Source organism: Cydia amplana, chromosome 15 (assembly GCF_948474715.1).
Source record: "Cydia amplana chromosome 15, ilCydAmpl1.1, whole genome shotgun sequence".
Lineage (NCBI taxonomy): Eukaryota > Metazoa > Arthropoda > Insecta > Lepidoptera > Tortricidae > Cydia > Cydia amplana.
Genome location: NC_086083.1, coordinates 11845468 through 11865862, shown reverse-complemented (window position 1 = coordinate 11865862; position 20395 = coordinate 11845468). Strand labels below are relative to the sequence as shown.

General features: G+C 39.0%; 1 protein-coding gene across 1 annotated transcript; it reads right to left on the bottom strand.

The window, feature by feature from the left end:
- Positions 1-584: 584 nt before the first annotated feature.
- On the bottom strand, positions 585-19980 carry LOC134654564 (protein FAM114A2). The gene is made up of 12 exons (XM_063510026.1): positions 19729-19980; positions 19008-19190; positions 18218-18412; positions 17432-17618; positions 16319-16570; positions 15265-15390; positions 14441-14491; positions 13475-13562; positions 3941-4049; positions 2684-2760; positions 1262-1385; positions 585-695 (listed from the first exon to the last, which is right to left on the bottom strand). The coding sequence occupies exons 1-12, from the start codon at positions 19906-19908 to the stop codon at positions 621-623; spliced, it is 1647 nt and encodes a 548-aa protein (XP_063366096.1). The 5' UTR covers positions 19909-19980; the 3' UTR covers positions 585-620.
- Positions 19981-20395: the final 415 nt, after the last annotated feature.

Sequence of the window (20395 nt, the reverse complement as noted above, 5' to 3'; positions counted from 1 at the left end):
AAGTTTCCTTTAGACGCGGCTGGACAAGCGAGAAATGTGCACGTGCTAACGAGCTCCCGCACACCGAAAGAGAAAGAGACGACCTTATGTTTAACAACGAGTGTGACAAAGACGGATGTAATGAGAAAACTAATCATAAATAAGAGATTTCTTCGTAGGCACAGAAATAAATATGGAAGTATTTTTTGTGCTCCTCAAGTATGAGTATAACCTATCTATGGTTATATAATATCATTGCGTACAAGTGTGAAAGAGAAAACATGATAACTGCGAAAATCGAAGTTCGCAAATTGCGTGCATTTTCTCTGTCACTCTAATTACGCCTTGGAGTAAAAGAGAAAGATCCCCGCAATTTGCGAATTTCGGTTTTCGCGGTAGCCCCTCAGACTTTGCCTCTTAGTTTTGCGGCAAGTAAAGTGTTGGTCAGATGGTACAGTCACCACACGGGATTGTTACATTTAGGGTCCTAGCTAAATTGGTTGTCCATAATTACGCTATGGAATATCCAATTTAGCTAGAACCATAAATGGCGTATCAATCCCGTGTAGTGACTGTACTAACAGGTGACATCATAGGTCATATTTAGTAACCCGAGTCTTCTTAGCATTTACTAGATTTTTCTAGACAGCACCTATTTGCAGTATTGGCAGCGCTAACTGGAATGCGTTTTGGATGTAGATCGAACTGTTGCCAGCCTGAAACAATAAACAGATATGCACGAATGAGTCGATCCTTAATAATAATAATTAAATAAGGTACATAAAGCTTTGGTTTCCTCGGAAAGCGGTGCCGTCATATAGCGGACGCAAAAAGACGGCCGTCTTTACGGTGACGTCATGTGGTAAGTTCCACGGCGTCATAACACACCGTCAGCCACCAAGGTCAAACGAAACGTATCCAGGAGAGAAAATGGACGACCTTGATTTAGCTTTAATAATTGACTTCGAGGATGACATATCATCAGAAGAGAAAAATAATTGTAGAGCGGAAGATGAGATATTAGTACAAATGGCTTCACCGCTGTCAAATAAAACGTTCACGAAACTATCGACACCGTCATGACGGCCGTCATGCAAATGGTTTGGTTTGGTTTACATATACACTGTTCTAGTGACGTCATTCATTGCTGTATTACGGCCGCTATATGACGGCACCGCTTTCCGAGGAAACCAAAGCTTAACCCCTGCAGTACAAGACCGACTGTCACTTAGCCGGTTTTTTATGCGCCCCAGAACCGTGGCAGTTAAAGTAAACAACTTACCTCTAAAAATATATTAGTGATGTACGTATTGATTTGTTCTTTGTTCTCGGCTTCCAAGGAGTTCAGCTTCTCGGTGAAGAGCGTTGCTAATTCACTTATATGCTTGGTTAGAACCACCGTCATTCTGAAAATAAATCACTACATATTAACTCACATTTATAAACGGGTCTAAGAAGCGCTGGTGGCCTAGCGGTAAGAGCGTGCGACTTGCAATCCGGAGGTCGCGGGTTCGAACCACGGCTCGTACCAATGAGTTTTTCGGAACTTATGTACGAAATATCATTTGATATTTACCAGTCGCTTTTCGGTGAAGGAAAACATCGTGAGGAAACCGGACTAATCCCAATACGGGCCTAGTTTACCCTCTCGGTTAGCAGGTCAGATGGCAGTCGCTTTCGTAAAAACTAGTGCCCACGCCAATTACTGGGATTAGTTGCCAAGCGGACCCCAGGCTCCCATGAACCGTGGCAAAATGCCGGGACAACGCGAGGAAGAAGAAGATTTATAGACCCTAACGCGAAATTTATTCACATAAGTTCCTTTAATTACCGACGTTTTGACACAGGTTTCACTGGTCACGGTCGCGGCTAACTGATGTCCCAGCAAAATGTCAAAACAGAGATTTGTGCAACTACCCGACGAAAAGTGTATGAAAAAGTTTGGGGTAGACATCACATTTTCAAACCACCACATAATGTTAATGTTAATCACTACATAGTATAAAAAAAATCGCTTCCCGCTGTCTGTCTGTCTGTATGTATGCTTAGATCTTTAAAACTACGCAATGGATATTGATGCGGTTTAATAGATAGAGTGATTCAAGAGGAAGGTTTATGTATAATTTGTTAACCCGTGCGAAGCCGGGGCGGGTTGCTAGACTTGCTAGTAAATAATAAAATGTAGTGGTGGAGGAAATACAGCTATTACGCACTACTATCACAGAATAAATAATAGTACAGAAGACACACTCTCTAACAAAACGCGTCTGTTACGATCAGCACAGATATGGCCGCTAGGTGGCGACAGCGCCACGCGCGGCTTATGGCTTTCCCCAAAATTAGGGTCGAACGGATGTACTTTTAGCTACCTGTAGCAAAGCGACGAAATCGCGGAGTGAGACACGCCTGCCACAGAATAAATACATAATAGTACTACGTACAGAAGGTTCACTCTCTAACAAAACGCGTCTATAACCAGAGATGCGCTCACATTTCGTTTTGACAGCTCAACGAGGTTCAACTGCTGCATTATACAGTCGGCATCAGATATATCGGAGCGGCCAAGGTGCTCACAAATATTTGAGCAAGCCTCTATTGTCAAGGCTTTAGAGTGCTTGTTCAGATATTGTGAACACCTTGGCCGCGCCGATATATCTGATGGCGACAGAACGGTATCGTAGTAATTATTTAAAATATCCCTTACTGTGTTAAAGCATCTGCTTCGTCTGCAGTGGACCTTCGGGTCTTCACCAGCAGCATCTCAGCCGCCTTGTGATACACCTGTAAGAAAATAGTTCATTGTTCAATAAGGGCGATATGAAAAGTGTTAACCCTTTGAACGCCACGCCTCGTATCGAGCGTACTCGCTCGGAGCGTGCGTGCGTTTCGTGGCCACAGAGGAAAGAAAATTCGGGTATCAGGAGATAGTTTGTAGTTTAGAAATATCAGATAACCCGAGCGCCACGGAACACATCCACATTGCTATTATTACTGCAATGTTCTGCCAGAGTGCAGCACTAGCACCTACATACTGTGCCTTAAACAGTTTTCACAGAGAATAAAATGTGACATTGGTACATCAAGGCGGTTTGTTTACAAAGGGCCTACCGGGAAACGCGTAAATCGGAACTCAGCTATCTGCTTCTTTATCGCTCGATATTCGAGTGATAGAAAGAGGTTAGATAACAAAATTTCGACTCTCTCGTTTGCGGTAGACCCTCAGGTAGTGGTGCCCCCTACGCAGAGTTTCGCGTAATATTCCCTATTAAATTTTTGGCAACTGTATTGTGATCTACAATAGCACTACGACTTTTCAAAAACTCCGTTCTCTGTGACCCTACATCTTGAAACAAATCGTCAAAAAAAAAAGCGGCCAAGTGCGAGTCGGACTCGCCCATGAAGGGTTCCGTATTTAGGCGATTTATGACGTATAAAAAAAAACTACTTACTAGATCTCGTTCAAACCAATTTTCGGTGGAAGTTTACATGGTAATGTACATCATATATTTTTTTTAGTTTTATCATTCTCTTATTTTAGAAGTTACAGGGGGGGGGACACACATTTTACCACTTTGGAAGTGTCTCTCGCGCAAACTATTCAGTTTAGAAAAAAATGATATTAGAAACCTCAATATCATTTTTGAAGACCTATCCATAGATACCCCACACGTATGGGTTTGATGAAAAAAAAATTTTTGAGTTTCAGTTCGAAGTATGGGGAACCCCAAAAATTTATTGTTTTTTTTTCTATTTTTGTGTGAAAATCTTAATGCGGTTCACAGAATACATCTACTTACCAAGTTTCAACAGTATAGTTCTTATAGTTTCGGAGAAAAGTGGCTGTGACATACGGACGGACAGACAGACGGACAGACAGACAGACAGACATGACGAATCTATAAGGGTTCCGTTTTTTGCCATTTGGCTACGGAACCCTAAAAACAGTCTTGAAATGAATTACCTCAACGGCGGCAGCGGTGGCGGCAGCTAGGCCGCTAACGCAGCGCTTGTATACCGCCTTCTCTGTCGTAGCTTCCTGCGATAACCAGTCGAGGACTTCTGTGTATTGCCTGGAAGTATATTTTCTCAAAAATGGACGGCAAAGTCGACGTTGCCGGTTAAAAAATAGGTCGCGAAGTGCGTAGTTTATGGTCATTCAAAAAATTAAAAAGTTAAAAACATTGCAGTCTCGATTTCGGGACTGCAATGTCGCATACAAATTCCATTATTTAACGAGTTCCAAACTTTTTAAAACTTTAAATGGCCATATCAAATGAAGGCATAGGTCCCTTAAACAGCCAAACAGATGATCAGCACTTATTATTATAAAGCCTATAACAGACTATCGCACCGCACCGCGACCTTGGAGCGTCGCACCCATAAGTGAGAGCGAGAAACAGATATCTCTTTCTTGCTCTCACTTATGGGTGCGACGCTCCAAGGTCGCGGTGCGGTGCGATAGTCTGTTACAGGCTTAATGTTGGTACCGCGACTATTTAGGTGTCTCAAATAGGTTGGCGTATTTTCAGCAGAAAAATACACTTCTTTTTTTTTAAAGGCGGCAAGCAAATTTTTTTAATAGTTGTATTTTTTTCTGTGATAATTAGAACGTTGCTTCTGTAAGTTCTGTAAAATATTTCTATTTCTTGCACCATTTTTGAGAAAAGCACTATATATGACTCGGCTGGAAGGCTACTTGCTGGCTTCGGATTCAATTAAACGGACTCCCAAGGTCGTCCGTTTAAAACGAATCCTCAGCCTGCAAGTAGCTACTTCCCAACCTCGACAATAATGTACTATTATTTATTTATTTATTTATTTACGTTAGGAGAACCAACAGCTTTAAAACTTACAATAGACAACAGGATTAAAACAGGAAGCCAATTACAGGAACTCACAGGTAGTTACAAAGTATTAAATTTACAACTAATGCTAGCACCTACGCACACATGCGTACAAAAAGAGAGAGAGAAAAGAAGCATAATTGAAAATGGCAATAGAAGCCTTACAATAAATGGATCCTAAGTTTTAACACTTATAGCGCCTAGAATAACAGAGGTCTCAGAATTCAAAAGATGAAAACAAAATAAAATAAAATTTATCGGATTGAAATGTAGTTAATGAATACGTTATGTAATGTCAGTATATTAATACACTAAGTTGATAAATTCAATGCATTTGCTCGCCTAATGAAGAAAATAAAAAGAAAAACAGAAAGTGTAGGTACATGTATTAAATACATTAGTAGAAAGGTCGCTCACACAAAACACCGCTTAACCAAACTATGCCTCACACTGGGAACTTTACAATTGAATATATCGATATATGCAAGGAATAGGGTATTTGACATTTTTTTATGAATGGTATAAGTCGATCAGGTTTGTTTTGAGGATCAAATGTCTGTATGGGAGCCATTGTCCTAAAGCAATACAAATGTCACAAATTATGGTCAAAGTCTGGCACCCGCACTTTACTGACGAAACGCTTCATAGAAAATGGCAAAACATCGTGACGTCAGCATGTAACGTTAGAAGCAGTTTCGATACTTTCGATGTATGGAAAACAAGGAAATTGCGATTTTGTCGGTGAAATATTGCGTTTATGTTGCTATACAATATTTTTTTAAATAAAATTAAGGAATCGAATGGTAGATATCATTATTTTGTTCTTATTTGGAAGGTAATTTTTTTTCTTTAAAGGTGGGAAGGTGGGGTCCCGTTGTTTCCCATAAAGTTTTAAGTCATAATGTATTGTTTTTCATATTATCATTAGTCATAAAACTGAAACCGTTAACATTTCAGGATTTTCGTTAGGTTATCCTATAGATAGGTTAGGTTAGGTTAGGTTTGTTTTATGGCAATCCTGAAAAGTGACGCGTTTCTGAATTAAATGAATTATGACCATAGAGTATATTGAATAATAGGGTATAGAGTTATCAGTCAAGGTTTTCGGATGCAGCGCCATCTATTGATAGTTTACTGCAACTTTTCAAATGTGTATATATCCATACCTATTAATACAGCTATACGAGCAGTGGCGGGCTTTTTAAATAGCTAAGGTTTGCGTTCTGAGTCCGAGCAAACGGAACCAGATCACAAGTGTGAACCTCCATTGCAGTCCTCACCAGGAAACCGCTAACGAAGTTCACACAATGATGTGACCTAGTTCAGTTTGCCCAGACAAGTAATTGAAAAACAATAAAACAATAAATGTGATTACAGTTTTATTTTTACATTACAAAATCAATGCTAATTGACAATATTCATTCATAATCATCGCTTTTAGTCAATCTATCCATTAAAAGCAAAGAAATAAGTAAAAACTTTCATCAAATCAGACTACACTACACTCTTATGGAAAAAAGCGATTATGCACACTGTTCATCGATTGGAGCATTTCCTTCGTTTTAAATAATAGTTCCTCGTCATTTCTCGCATTCTATCTTCTGGATCGAAGTCTGATCGCGTTCCTTTTAATAATTTATTTGTGTCTTTACACCAGTGATGCAGGAAAAACCTACAAGATAAGTCGATGATTTGGTTGGTCAGGGCATATGTGGTCTTTTATGGCCTGCGCTAATTCGTGTTTCTCGGTGGCTCCACAACAAAAGCTGTAACTAATGGGCTGTTTATAAGTTTTTGTGATGCCTCTTATCATAAAAACTAGCGCGTGGTCAGCGATTTTTTTGACCCTCCTTTTTCCGTTGTCAACGAATCCGATGATCATGTCTTTTTTTGAATTGTATTCAAAATGAGGTTTAATTGCCATCTCGTCGAAGAATAAAATACACAGCCTTTCAGATATCGACATTTTTCTGGCCTTTTTTTTAAGATTTTCGAAAATGTTATCATTTATACCGGCTTTTAAGGCTGCAGCGGATATCATCCTTGATAATGTGAGAGGCGATGGTAGTACAAAAATGTGCCTCAGCCATCTATACGCCTTAGGTCCTTGCTTATAAAGAGATAATGCCATTATTTTTTCTTGCTTTGTGAATCTCCTTCCCATTTTCTTTTTATTTATCTCCCTAAATTGCATCATGACAAATAGCAATGCCATTGTGGTAAATTTACCGATGGCTTTCTGAAAAGCCGTGTTGGTTGAGAGAGACATAGCTTTTTTTAGTCTGACGGCATATTTGTCCTTCGTCTCGGTAAGTTTTTTTATATGTTTGGCTAAACTACTAGCTTCAGAGCAAAATTGTGGCGTGTAGGGTGGCGTATGATCTGAAATAAATTTTATAATATAAGTAGCTGTAGGAAGAAATACTTAGCAGTTATTATAGCACTTATTTATTCTCAATCAAAAGGTTGCCATTTGCCATAAGGACACTGTCAGGTTATTCGTATAAACATATTAGCTAATTTCGTCTTTATGGTAAGCGAAATAGTGCGGAGTGTTAGCATAGAGTAATCTATCTATCTATCTATCTAATACCTTTAAACGAGCAATTCTTGTTTATTTATTTATATATGTATATATTTCGGGGATCTCGGAAACGGTTCTAAAAAATTCGATTAAATTTACTATATGGGGGTTTTGAGGCGCGAAAAATCGATCTAGCTAGGTCTTATCTCTGGGAAAACGCGCATTTTTGAGTTTTTATATGTTGTCTCCCAGATATTATAAATAAAGAAAGAGTGGTAACTCCATACATCAGTTTTCTTAACCAAAACGCGCGTTATTTCGTAGTCCACATGTAACATATATCAAGTAGTGGAACTATCAGTACCGCTACTTGACAACAGATGGCACAAGTGTCGCTACTGACGAAAAATGTACTGCTAAAAACAATTTACAACTAATACTAGAAGCAGAAGGAGTTGAAAATCGAGTTTCGAGTAATGCGGTTATAATATTAGCTGAAAATTGTTGAGCATTAGAGTGTTTGTTCGCCGCGACATCTATTGTTGATTAGCAGTACTGATATATTCCGCTACTTGACGCTAGATGTCGACTACGAAATAACGCGCGTTTTGGTAAGAAAACTGATGTATGGACTTACCACTCTTTCTTTACTTATATTACTCTATGGTGTTAGGGTCGGCAACGCACATGTAACATCTCTGGAGTTGCAGGTGCCCATAGGCTACGGAGACTGCTTACCATCGGGCGGGCCGTATGCTTTTTTGACACCCACGGTCCGACGTAGTATAATAAAATGCATATATTATTTGTAAGAAACTTTACAGGTTTATTATCAAACTCACCTGAAATTGTGGGCCGAGAAGCGTCGTGAGCAGCCGCATTTGTGATGTTGATCAATGGGGCTCGGGGTACATCGTGTAATGGTTCTTGTAAATTGCTTGCAATTTTCAGCGATGCGGTTGGCGTAGCCATCCCTGAAAATCATATATTTCACCAATTTAATACCTACAGAACATTTGATTTTTGTAAAGTTAAGACGAAAGTGGAGGACCCGTGTGAAATCGCCTTTTCATACAAACGTAGTACTCATTTTCCTCTCTGGATATTTACATAATTGAAAACATTTTGACATAATTTGTTACACATCAAATTTTTTTAAACAAGTAATATTATTTTTTTTTTGTAGAGGTGAGTCTTAATTTATAGAACATTGACTAAGATTTAAAGAAAAATTGTGTGGGTAGTTTGTGAGATAATAATTATTTTCAATAAATCTTAGAAATGACGTAAGTCGGAAACTATCAAACATAAGAGACTTGGGCAAAATTATAGACACCATTAGATGTGCTAACCACAAAAAAAAAATCGATGCTCTATAATAAAAGGTCGCAAATGTATGAAAGTCCGATCAAAGCCTTTCTATGAAGAGTTCATCAACGTGCACCTAGCGCCACAGCTAAATAATCCTAACCTAACCTAACCTAACAAGAAGAAGAAGAATGGAATGGGAAGATTGATAATTAGTCACATAAAAATTAAGCTATAATTTAGAATACTAAATGATCTGTAAAGAATTTCCTCCTTAATAAAAACTTTAAAAAAGCTTCCAAATTATGTATCAAATATATAATGAAATAAAAAAATAGATATATTATTGTAAGAAAATATATAGTTTTCATACTGACCTGAAGTTGAGGGCCGAGAAGTGTCGTCACCACCTGCATTGTACTGATTCGTGATGTTCATCAATGGGGCTCGGGGTACATGATCATCTTGCAACGGTTGTTGGAAATTGCTTGCAATTTGCACCGATGCGGTTTGCGTAGCCATTCCTGAAAATTTAACCATTTTATTACAGAAATATTTGCCCTTAAAAAGTATTGTTATATCACAATGAAAGACCAAAAGTTAAGTTAGAGGGCAACGGGCAATTTTTTTTTCTAAAACACATTAAAATAATAGGTACCTAGTACATGAAACTTAAGCCATATTTTAGAATAGTAAGTGATCTGTAATGTAAGTGATGATTCCAATAAACAAGGCTTTTGATTAAAAAACTGCACTCAAATTAGTTCACATACCGTTTGAGTGCTACATAGATTGCCGCAGCCAGACATACAACTACATACACAGAGATATATAACTACTACATACACATACACATTGAACTTATGACAGCCCTTTTTTGTCATTGGGGGCTAATACTAACACTATGATGGTATCCTGTTATCCCTCATCAGGGACATAGGGATACTAACACTATAATAAATAAAATAATTTATACTGTAATTTATCATTATGAAATAAATAAACTAAACTATGATATGTCCAATGTAATATGAACCCTCAATGGCACAACAATTAAATTGTACAAGACAAGTGTGCAATTCGGCTAAAATTGTGTATGTACCTTTTAAATGTAGTGTTGGAACTGCAATAGCGCTGAGTCTTCCGCTTCGATTAATAAATTTTTCCTCAAAGTGAACATGACACACTTTTCGGTACTTATGAATAAATTGATTATCCAAAGATAACACAACTCCACTAACAGAGTAAATCCAAGTACGAAACCGGTCAGCCTCATTAATTGGACAGGGAAATTTGTGAAGAATCACATTATCTAATCCTGAAAAAAAAAGAAATGGGTATGTATAATTACAGTAACACTAGTACAGACTTAAGTAGGTACACTAACAGAATGAACTTTGGATGTTCAATGAATACCTATATTAACTTAAATAAGTTAAAAAAAATACCACATTCATAACTGCACTTATGTCAAGGTATGAAATGATAAAAACCTACAGTTGATTTTGTGTTCTTTAACCATGCTAAAGAAAGGCCTTTGAAGGACCCGGTCCTTAATAGGGAAATACCTCTACTTTATATAACTTATAACCCTTATTTGGAAAAATACCCAGACTGTGTATATACAGATAGTGTTATATTAAAGAAATATAATCTAGGTTTGATTACATGTCAATAAAATACCACGCAGTGCTAATAAATCGCGACAATTTTGTCAAAGTTATATTCGAAAACGCCGAGTCATATTGCACATGAAGTAGACCTTACTGGGGTCATAGTTCCATATTTATATTTCAGGGTTAAGTATTATTGCTCCACAGTTGAAAATGAAAAATATTAATATGAATACTTACGCGTTTTACCGCAATTAGGTACACAACACATCGCACTGTTTCGAACCATTGTCACAAATAACCAATCCAAGCAGCAAATCAGAGTCCGTTGAGTACACCATACTATTCACATAAAAACAGATTTATCGGGGTCCAGGGCAAGCACAGGCGTATAAAATCACAAGAGAATCGTTTCAGAGCACTTTCAAGCATCGAGGATAACAAGAAAGTAAAGTATTGAAATAAAAACGTTATGGCGGGTCTGTCAATAACGTTCCGTTCCTTTCATATTTATCTAAATTGTATCCTAAAATTTATGCAAATTAAGATTTTAAAATGGACTAATTTAAAGAAAAAACACTCGATGAATATTTTATTATTAGATATATGAATCAAAAATATTTTAAAGGCAAGCAAAAAATAAAACCAAATTATTTTGTTATTTCTTTCCTTTTGTTAATTGCGCGTAACGAAAAAGATGAAAGTGGCATCACAGATTATACAAGATTTGAAAGACTTATAAAATTGGTTTTCACGCCCTCTGTCATTAATTTCCCCAAGCATATCCGAGTACATCAGATTCACTGTTTCTTTTAACTGAAAACACTGTGATTATGACTAACGAAAATTCGGGCAAACAATACATTATGGCTTAAAACTATTTGGGAAACAATAGAGACCCCTTTAAGGTCCTTTATTTTTAGGGTTCCGTACCCAAAGGGTAAAAACGGGACCCTATTACTAAGACTCCGCTGTCCGTCCGTCCGTCCGTCCGTCCGTCCGTCTGTCACCAGGCTGTATCTCACGAACTAGACAGTTGAAATTTTCACAGATGATGTATTTCTGTTGCCGCTATAACAACAAATACTAAAAACAGAATAAAATAAAGATTTAAGTGGGGCTCCCATACAACAAACGTGATTTTTGACCGAAGTTAAGCAACGTCGGGCGGGGTCAGTACTTGGATGGGTGACCGTTTTTTGCTTGTTTTGCTCTATTTTTTGTTGATGGTGCGGAACCCTCCATGCGCGAGTCCGACTCGCACTTGGCCGGTTTTTTTATTATTCCCATATATTTTTTAAATTTCCAATGTATTCTGATAAATTGTTCATTTTCTATCTATTTAACTAGATTTAGTTATAAAATTCAACATGTGTCAAATACCCTATTATAACAATATGGCGACTTTCAGACTTGAGTGGGGGGCGATTTAGTTTTACCCGCCTTTTTTTCTAGCCTATCTGTGTGTCCCACTGCTGGGCAAAGGCCACTCCCCTTGATTTCCACGACTCCCGATTTGGTGTTTACTCCAGTTGTTCAGGAAGCTGTCTAGGTCATCCCGCCATCTCCGTTTGGGCCAGCCCCGTCCACGATAATTTATCGGTATATTTTGTATGACCACTATCACACAGTGAAGCTAAATAAAAGTGTGTAAAAGAAAATATTCTACGAAAAAATCACATTTCCAACTCTAATCGTAAACTCTCGGTCGGTTTTCTTCGTAAAGGAAGTTCCTAGTACAACAGTACTTATTTCACTAAGGGCTGGAACTGCAGTTTCAAGCCTATGTCCCTCGTAGCCGTTTGGAGCCTATCATGGAATGCGTCCGCCTTCGAAGCACCTTCGTCAGCTTCTTCATCTTCTTCGTATAAGAGGTTCGCAGTTCCATGCAACAGTACTTACTTCACCAAGGGCTGGAACTGCAGTTTCAAGCCTATGTCCCTCGTAGCCGTTTGGAGCCTATCATGGAACGCGTCCGCCTTCGAAGCACCTTCCGAGGTGAGTCTTAGTGTTATCTACATAAGTGCTAAATTCCTTTGAATGCGTGGACCTTCGTTAGATTCTTCATCTTTTTCGTATGAGAGGTTCGCAGTACTCCATACAACAGTACTTACTTCACCAAGGGCTGGAACTGCAGTTTCAAGCCTATGTCCTTCGTAGCCGTTTGGAGTCTCTCATGGAACGCGTCCGCCTTCGAAGCACCTTCCGAGGTGAGTCTTAGTGTTATCTACATAAGTGCTAAATTCCTTTGAATGCGTGGACCTTCGTTAGATTCTTCATCTTTTTCGTATAAGAGGTTCGCAGTATTCCATACAACAGTACTTACTTCACTAAGGGCTGGAACTGCAGTTTCAAGCCTATATCCCTCGTAGCCGTTTGGAGTCTCTCATGGAACGCGTCTACTTTTGAAGCACCTTCGTCAGTATCTTCACGTTCTTCATAAAACAGGTTCGCAGTATTCTATACAATAGTACTTACTTCACCAAGGGCTGGAACTGCAGTTTCAAGCCTATGTCCCTCGTTGCCGTTTGGAGTCTCTCATGGAACGCGTCTACTTTTGAAGCACCTTCGTCAGTATCTTCACGTTCTTCATAAAACAGGTTCGCAGTATTCTATACAATAGTACTTACTTCACCAAGGGCTGGAACTGCAGTTTCAAGCCTATGTCCCTCGTTGCCGTTTGGAGTCTCTCATGGAACGCGTCTACTTTTGAAGCACCTTCGTCAGTATCTTCACGTTCTTCATAAAACAGGTTCGCAGTATTCTATACAATAGTACTTACTTCACCAAGGGCTGGAACTGCAGTTTCAAGCCTATGTCCTTCGTAGCCGTTTGGAGTCTCTCATGGAACGCGTCCGCCTTCGAAGCACCTTCCGAGGTGAGTCTTAGTGTTATCTACATAAGTGCTAAATTCCTTTGAATGCGTGGACCTTCGTTAGATTCTTCATCTTTTTCGTATGAGAGGTTCGCAGTACTCCATACAACAGTACTTACTTCACCAAGGGCTGGAACTGCAGTTTCAAGCCTATGTCCTTCGTAGCCGTTTGGAGTCTCTCATGGAACGCGTCCGCCTTCGAAGCACCTTCCGAGGTGAGTCTTAGTGTTATCTACATAAGTGCTAAATTCCTTTGAATGCGTGGACCTTCGTTAGATTCTTCATCTTTTTCGTATAAGAGGTTCGCAGTATTCCATACAACAGTACTTACTTCACTAAGGGCTGGAACTGCAGTTTCAAGCCTATATCCCTCGTAGCCGTTTGGAGCCTCTCTTGGAACGCGTCTACTTTTGAAGCACCTTCGTCAGTATCTTCACGTTCTTCATAAAACAGGTTCGCAGTATTCTATACAATAGTACTTACTTCACCAAGGGCTGGAACTGCAGTTTCAAGCCTATGTCCTTCGTAGCCGTTTGGAGTCTCTCATGGAACGCGTCCGCCTTCGAAGCACCTTCCGAGGTGAGTCTTAGTGTTATCTACATAAGTGCTAAATTCCTTTGAATGCGTGGACCTTCGTTAGATTCTTCATCTTTTTCGTATGAGAGGTTCGCAGTACTCCATACAACAGTACTTACTTCACTAAGGGCTGGAACTGCAGTTTCAAGCCTATGTCCCTCGTAGCCGTTTAGAGCCTCTCAAGGAATGCGTCCGCCTTCGAAGCACCTTCCGAGGTGAGTCTTAGTGTTATCTACATAAGTGCTAAATTCCTTTGAATGCGTGGACCTTCGTTAGATTCTTCATCTTTTTCGTATAAGAGGTACGCAGTTCCATACAACAGTACTTACTTCACCAAGGGCTGGAACTGCAGTTTCAAGCCTATGTCCCTCGTAGCCGTTTGGAGTCTCTCATGGAACGCGTCTACTTTTGAAGCACCTTCGTCAGTATCTTCACGTTCTTCATAAAACAGGTTCGCAGTATTCTATACAATAGTACTTACTTCACTAAGGGCTGGAACTGCAGTTTCAAGCCTATATCCCTCGTAGCCGTTTGGAGTCTCTCATGGAACGCGTCTACTTTTGAAGCACCTTCGTCAGTATCTTCACGTTCTTCATAAAACAGGTTCGCAGTATTCTATACAATAGTACTTACTTCACTAAGGGCTGGAACTGCAGTTTCAAGCCTATATCCCTCGTAGCCGTTTGGAGTCTCTCATGGAACGCATCTGCCTTCGAAGCACCTTCGTCAGATTCTTCAACTTCTTCCTCTTCTTCAGGCATTTCACAAAGTTCTGAACAAATAATGACAGTAGAGAAATAAATATATTATATAAAAAAACAAGGTAAATTAGAACATTTAGAACAATTACGGGACATTAGATAGAAACAGTAGGCCGCGTAGCCAACATGCAAATCGCTTACGCTTCGTAGCGATCGAAACGCAACTGTCACTGTCGCACTAATATGGTAGAGCGGTAGAGAGACACAAAGCGTTTCGTTATCGAAGCGATAGCGATTGTCACCTTGGCTAGGCCGGTTGGTGTTTCGTGAGAAATCGCTATTAATATTATAAATGCGAAAGTAACGCTTTATGTTTGTTTGTTACCTGTACACGCTCAATCCACCGAACATACTTAGGTGAAATTAGAATCCTAGATAGTTTTTATTACAGATAGTTTTTATTGTAGATTCAACAATGATATTTTTTCAAAAATTGATATATTTAATGACTCCTTGACTAAATTTAAACATCAAGTACTTTTGGTTTTAAATGAACAAACGAATTAAAGACACTGTAACTTTACACTTTAATTGCGTATTTAATGTATAAAAATAGTTATATCTCATTAATTTAAGCCCTTGTCCTAATTTGACTGTTGTTGTTCTATCTAGCTATCCCGAATTTTGTTTTTCTTGAATGAGCTAGTAAGTGGTGGCAACTGTATTGGTTTATGAATTATGTATAGACATTAGTTATAAGAAACATGTACCGTTTGTGCCCAAATAAACATTAAAACATTAAAACATAAATTCTAAAAAAATAATAATAAGATAATTATCATACCGGCAACCTGCTGTAGCGTCTCCTTAATATCTTGCCTCTTCTCGGGGTCTGCGCCGCGTATTCGCTCGTCTATCCTCATGCTGACTTGCCGGGACAGCATCTCCAGGGCTTCGAGGTGAACTAGACCTGGAAAAACAGAAAAAACTTATATTGAACATTCATAAACATAAAATGCCTCTTAAATATATTAAAAACGGGTCACTCACGTATTTTAAGTCAAAAAACCGGCCAAGTGCGAGTCGGACTCGCGCACGGAGGGTTCCGCACCATCAACAAAAAATAGAGCAAAACAAGCAAAAAAAAACAAGCGAAAAAAAACGGTCACCCATCCAAGTACTGACCCCGCCCGACGTTGCTTAACTTCGGTCAAAAATCACGTTTGTTGTATGGGAGCCCCACTTAAATCTTTATTTTATTCTGTTTTTAGTATTTGTTGTTATAGTGGCAACAGAAATACATCATCTGTGAAAATTTCAACTGTCTAGCTATCACGGTTCGTGAGATACAGCCTGGTGACAGACGGACGGACGGACGGACAGCGGAGTCTTAGTAATAGGATCCCGTTTTTACCCTTTGGGTACGGAACCCTAAATTGTATATGTGTGCCTGTGTGGGTAAGTCGCTTTACTGAGAGCACGCCAGAAGTCCGGCAGATTGCAGTCGCGGGGCGAGGTAATGCGAGTCGGGGCGGGGCGGTGCATAGCCGTTCTGTATGATAATATTATAATAATAATAATAATATAGCCTTTATTTCTGACATTTCAACTTAATCTATATACATATATTAAATTGTGTTTTTAACTTGGTGTTTCCTTGTCAGTTTGCCTTCTGGCAAAGGCCTCCCCTAGAATTTGCCTGTCTTCTGTCCCTGGCTTGATTCAGGTTAGATTCTTGTTTTGCGTTCTTGAGTTGCTTTATTTATATATTTATTGTTTTAGGTATCTCGTTTTTATTAAGTTAGTTATGTTTTTACATTTTGTTTTTATATCTCGGTTTTTACATTTCGGTTTACGGTCTGTATGATAATACTATTACTTATTCTGTGTCAACTAACCTTCAAAGTCATCAAACAGGTTCTCATAATGCACCTCCTTCGCCTCTCTCTTCTGTTCTCTAGCTCTGTCCTCCTCATCAGCCCTCGCTTTAGCCTCCCTCAGCACTTGAGACAACACCGGCTTGTCGCCAGGGTCCAGGCCAAGCATGGCCCGTTTCTTGGCTAGCCCGGGGTCACCATCTTGGAGAACTTCCATGGTTTTCTTTCCTATGGTTTCTAGGGTGTCCAGGCCACCGGATATTACTTTTGTACCTGGAATGTAAATGTTATGTCTTAACCTGTCGAATCCCACAATATGACGTCACCCATAAGCGTTCTGGCTCAAATGTGAGCCGTTGGGAGCTGACAGATAAGGCTTTAAGTCTGCTATTTGTACATTTATATTTTGTTATAATTGTAAAATAAAGGTAAATAAAGAAATATGTAAGAACAATCAAATGTTATTGTCAAAGTTTCATTAATAATATACATACAAACAAGTGCATATAATAAAAACAAGTGCAGTGATATACACGCATCAGCTTTCAGCTGTTAGTGCAGTGGTTCCTAACCTGGGGGTAATTACCCCCGTGGGGGTAAAACTGGTATTTTACGGGGGTAATAAGCTAACCTAATTTAACAATACAACAAACGTACACGTTTTATTTTTTATTACCATTGGGAGGAGGGGTAAAATCAGGTTCCCTAGTTAGTCATAGGGGTGACCGGACTGAAAAGGTTAGGAACCACTGTGCTAGTGTATTAATTAATATAATAATACCTTACACTGTCGTCTGTACTCTACTTGACTCACTCACTCTTAAAATACTTATCAAAAGGTTTTAACAAGTCCAAACTCTTTAATGAGGACTCATGCGGTCACATGACTACTATCAGTTATCAGTGTATGAGCTTAATGATAGTACTATAAAGGGGCCTACTGATTACCAGTACGCCGGACGATATCGGCCTGTCAGTTAAACGCAAAAGGTGACAGTTCCGAACAACTGACAGGCTGAAATCGTCCGGCGGACTGGTAATCAGTGGGCCCCATTGCACTGTCACCAATTATGAAGCAATTTCAGCTGAATTGGCTATTGTGGCCAAAAGTTGTATCATTGATATAACACATACCTGTTGTCTCTACAAACTTAGTAACCCCGGACAACAGACTGCCCAGCTGGAAAGCATCGCCGGCATCCTCTGCCTTCTCTGGTCTTTCCTCGGGCCCGTCTGTCCTGGCTTCACTTTCCCTGGCCTTTTTGGCTAGTTCCTCTGGATCCGGTGCGCCTATACCAGTTTCGAGGACTGTTGAGATGCCCTGGAATGTATAATGTTTTTTATTAATGTGGAAATATGCTAATAGAAAACAAATTAAATTATTTTTATGAGAATATTTTAATTTGAGATATTTCAAGTAGAAACATGTCTACTATATTATAAATCCCGATGCTGTAAGCCAGCGGTCGGCAACCCGCGGCCCGTGAACCTGTCACTTGCGGCCCGCGAGCCTCCCTGGCTATTTTGTATTAATATTGACAAACGACAATGTCTGATAAAGTCATAAATATTAACAACGTGCGGCCCGACTTCGTTAACTACTATGTGGGCCTTGGTGCTAAAAGGTTGCCGACCGCTGCTGTAAGCCCTTAACCGTTTCGTTTCGTGTTCCATTTTCGAAAACTTTTGGCTGTGGCGGCGAACAATTATTTCATGACACGACAGGCGTGCCTTACGCCATAGAATATGATGGCACGCCTATCGTGTCATACGCCACACGTTAAAAACATTGATGACACATCTGTCGTGCCATCCGCACGGTTAAGATCCTGTAGGTTTGGGTTCATCTCTTACTCTCACCGAGCGTAAGCGTGAGCGAGACGGACGGACGGTCTATCATGTTTTTGAAAAAAGAGGTACCTGAGAAACCTGGTTGGTGATAGTAGAGAAACCAGCAGTGGCCGTGCTCAGTAAAGAATCCACACCCCACCCCCAGCCCCAACCACTCTTATTGGCAGTATCTGCCAGGCGATCTGTCACTGCCTTTATGTCAGTTTCTGGATGCGGTTTTGGTGCTGGTGCTTGCTGAGGTTTTGGTGGCTGGGGTTGAGGTTCCTGAAAACAGTGATTGTGTCACATTGTGTGGGTCTTACTTTGGCATACTTTTAGTGCCAAGCGCAACATTGCCAATACAAAATGAACCCACTTAGTGGTTTCTTGGCAGTGAATGAGTTAAACCATTTTCCCCCTCTTTCTATTTCCTTGGCTGGTTGCATAGAAGAAGACATGATCAACCATATGAATTACTATACTTCGTTTTTTTTTTGCATTAGAAAGAAGGTAAACAATCTTAATCAAGTCTTTTTATTAAAACAGATTTAAAACACTTAAAAATATTTGTTAAAAGAATGTAAAAGATTATATATGATTTATAATTCTAACATATTTGCTGTCACTTATTTTTCAAAGGTGATTTAAAAAAAAAGACATGTCAAAAACAAACTATATATGAAACAAAGTAATGTAAAACTTTTTTTGGGATGCTTTAAGCCTCTGGTGATGATTTCAACAATTATCATACAATTACACCACAATTTCAACATGCTACAGAATAGATAATAGTTCTACAGACAGAATTTCTATCATAACTGTCTATCATAACTGCCATTTGACGTACCACTGTCTTGGCAACACAATATTTCATACTTACACTTTTAATAGTCTCATCATTCCCCCAGTCATCAAAATCTTCCCAGCCCGTGTCTTGTGATTTGCCGCTATCCGTCTTGGTATCCTTAGTTGAAGGTGCAGTGCTAGTTTTATGATCATTTTTAGGTTCAGGCTCAGGATCTATGTCATCCCAGCCGTCTCCCCATCCATCTGTTTCTTTTTCCTGAAAATCATTCAAGATCTCTTAACCTGTCAAATCCCGTGGGATCATATCATGATATGACGTCACCATAAGCGTTCTGGCTCATATATGAGCCCTGGGAGCTGACAGATTAAGGTCTTAATAAAGATTTTTTTTGAAAATGATGTCTAGCTTTTGCAATTTGATTAAAACAAGGACAGAGTAGTGTAATTTTAAACAGGTAACAGGAAGTGCTATAGTCTCCTTAATACCACCAACACAAGGAGGACAGGCTTTTGATTTATAGTTAAATTAAAAACCAACCATAATTTACTGAAGAATAACTCTATGCCATACTTAAATTGAGGAATTATTCACCTAAGCCTAATGTATACTGCTTTATTTTGGTACCTAGTCTATGCACATATATACGAGTATAGTATAAGAATACACGTTGGGAAAGACAATATGATGAGTCCTTTGTAGTATATAATTATTATAGTACACATACTTTGTACTGTATTGACATAATTATAAGTCTAGTCCTGTTTTGGCGAACTCTGGAAACAAGCTTACTCACTTCTTTAGTTTCCACATGCTTTTTCTCTAGCGTGGCAGCTGGTTTCTTCGGTTCTTGGTCAGATTCCACAGTATTGTCACTGTAATTCGATGATGAGAGTCGTTTCTTCCTCTCTTTCTTTTCCACGCTGCCATGACCCTCATCCGCACTTTCGAAATCATCACTATCACTCGATGGCATGGTTAATTTTAAGAACTTTTTGATGTAATTTTAACTTTACGCCGAGATTTTACTGATTTTAGTGAAATCAGACTACGTGTTGACAAAAATTTGACAAATCAGCCAAGAATCAAGATTGACAAGAATGAACATGGAATGAGCTGTACGCAAAAGTTTTATATGATTTTTAGCGCGTATTAAGTACTCAAAAACGAACCATAATACCTTGTCATAAGATTGCATTTTTAAATTCGTCAAAGTACAATGCTAAATAGCGTAACTTGCGTCATCACGTTTTTGCTAACCGAACGCTCCGTTCTAAGCAAAATTGTCATAAACTAAGTTTAAATGAGTAAAAAAAAACTTGTTTACAAAAATATAAAATAACAATAGGTCGAAACCGAATATATCAAAATAGTATCGTTATTTTATTTTATATAATTACTGTATATTCTTTTATTCAACTTTAAAATGAGCATATAATATTATAAACTGGCATTCTAGGACA

What these genes read in the sequence shown, in the direction of transcription:
- LOC134654564 (XM_063510026.1), bottom strand. Translation starts at nt 19,908, where the DNA reads ATGCCATCGAGTGATAGTGATGATTTCGAAAGTGCGGATGAGGGTCAT. An exon ending in AGTTGAAGAATCTGACGAAG is followed by an intron (nt 13,563 to 14,440) that starts GTGCTTCGAAGG and finishes ATACTGACGAAG; the next exon opens with GTGCTTCAAAAGTAGACGCG. An exon ending in GAAGCAGATGCTTTAACACA is followed by an intron (nt 1,386 to 2,683) that starts GTAAGGGATATT and finishes ATTTATTTTCAG; the next exon opens with AATGACGGTGGTTCTAACCA.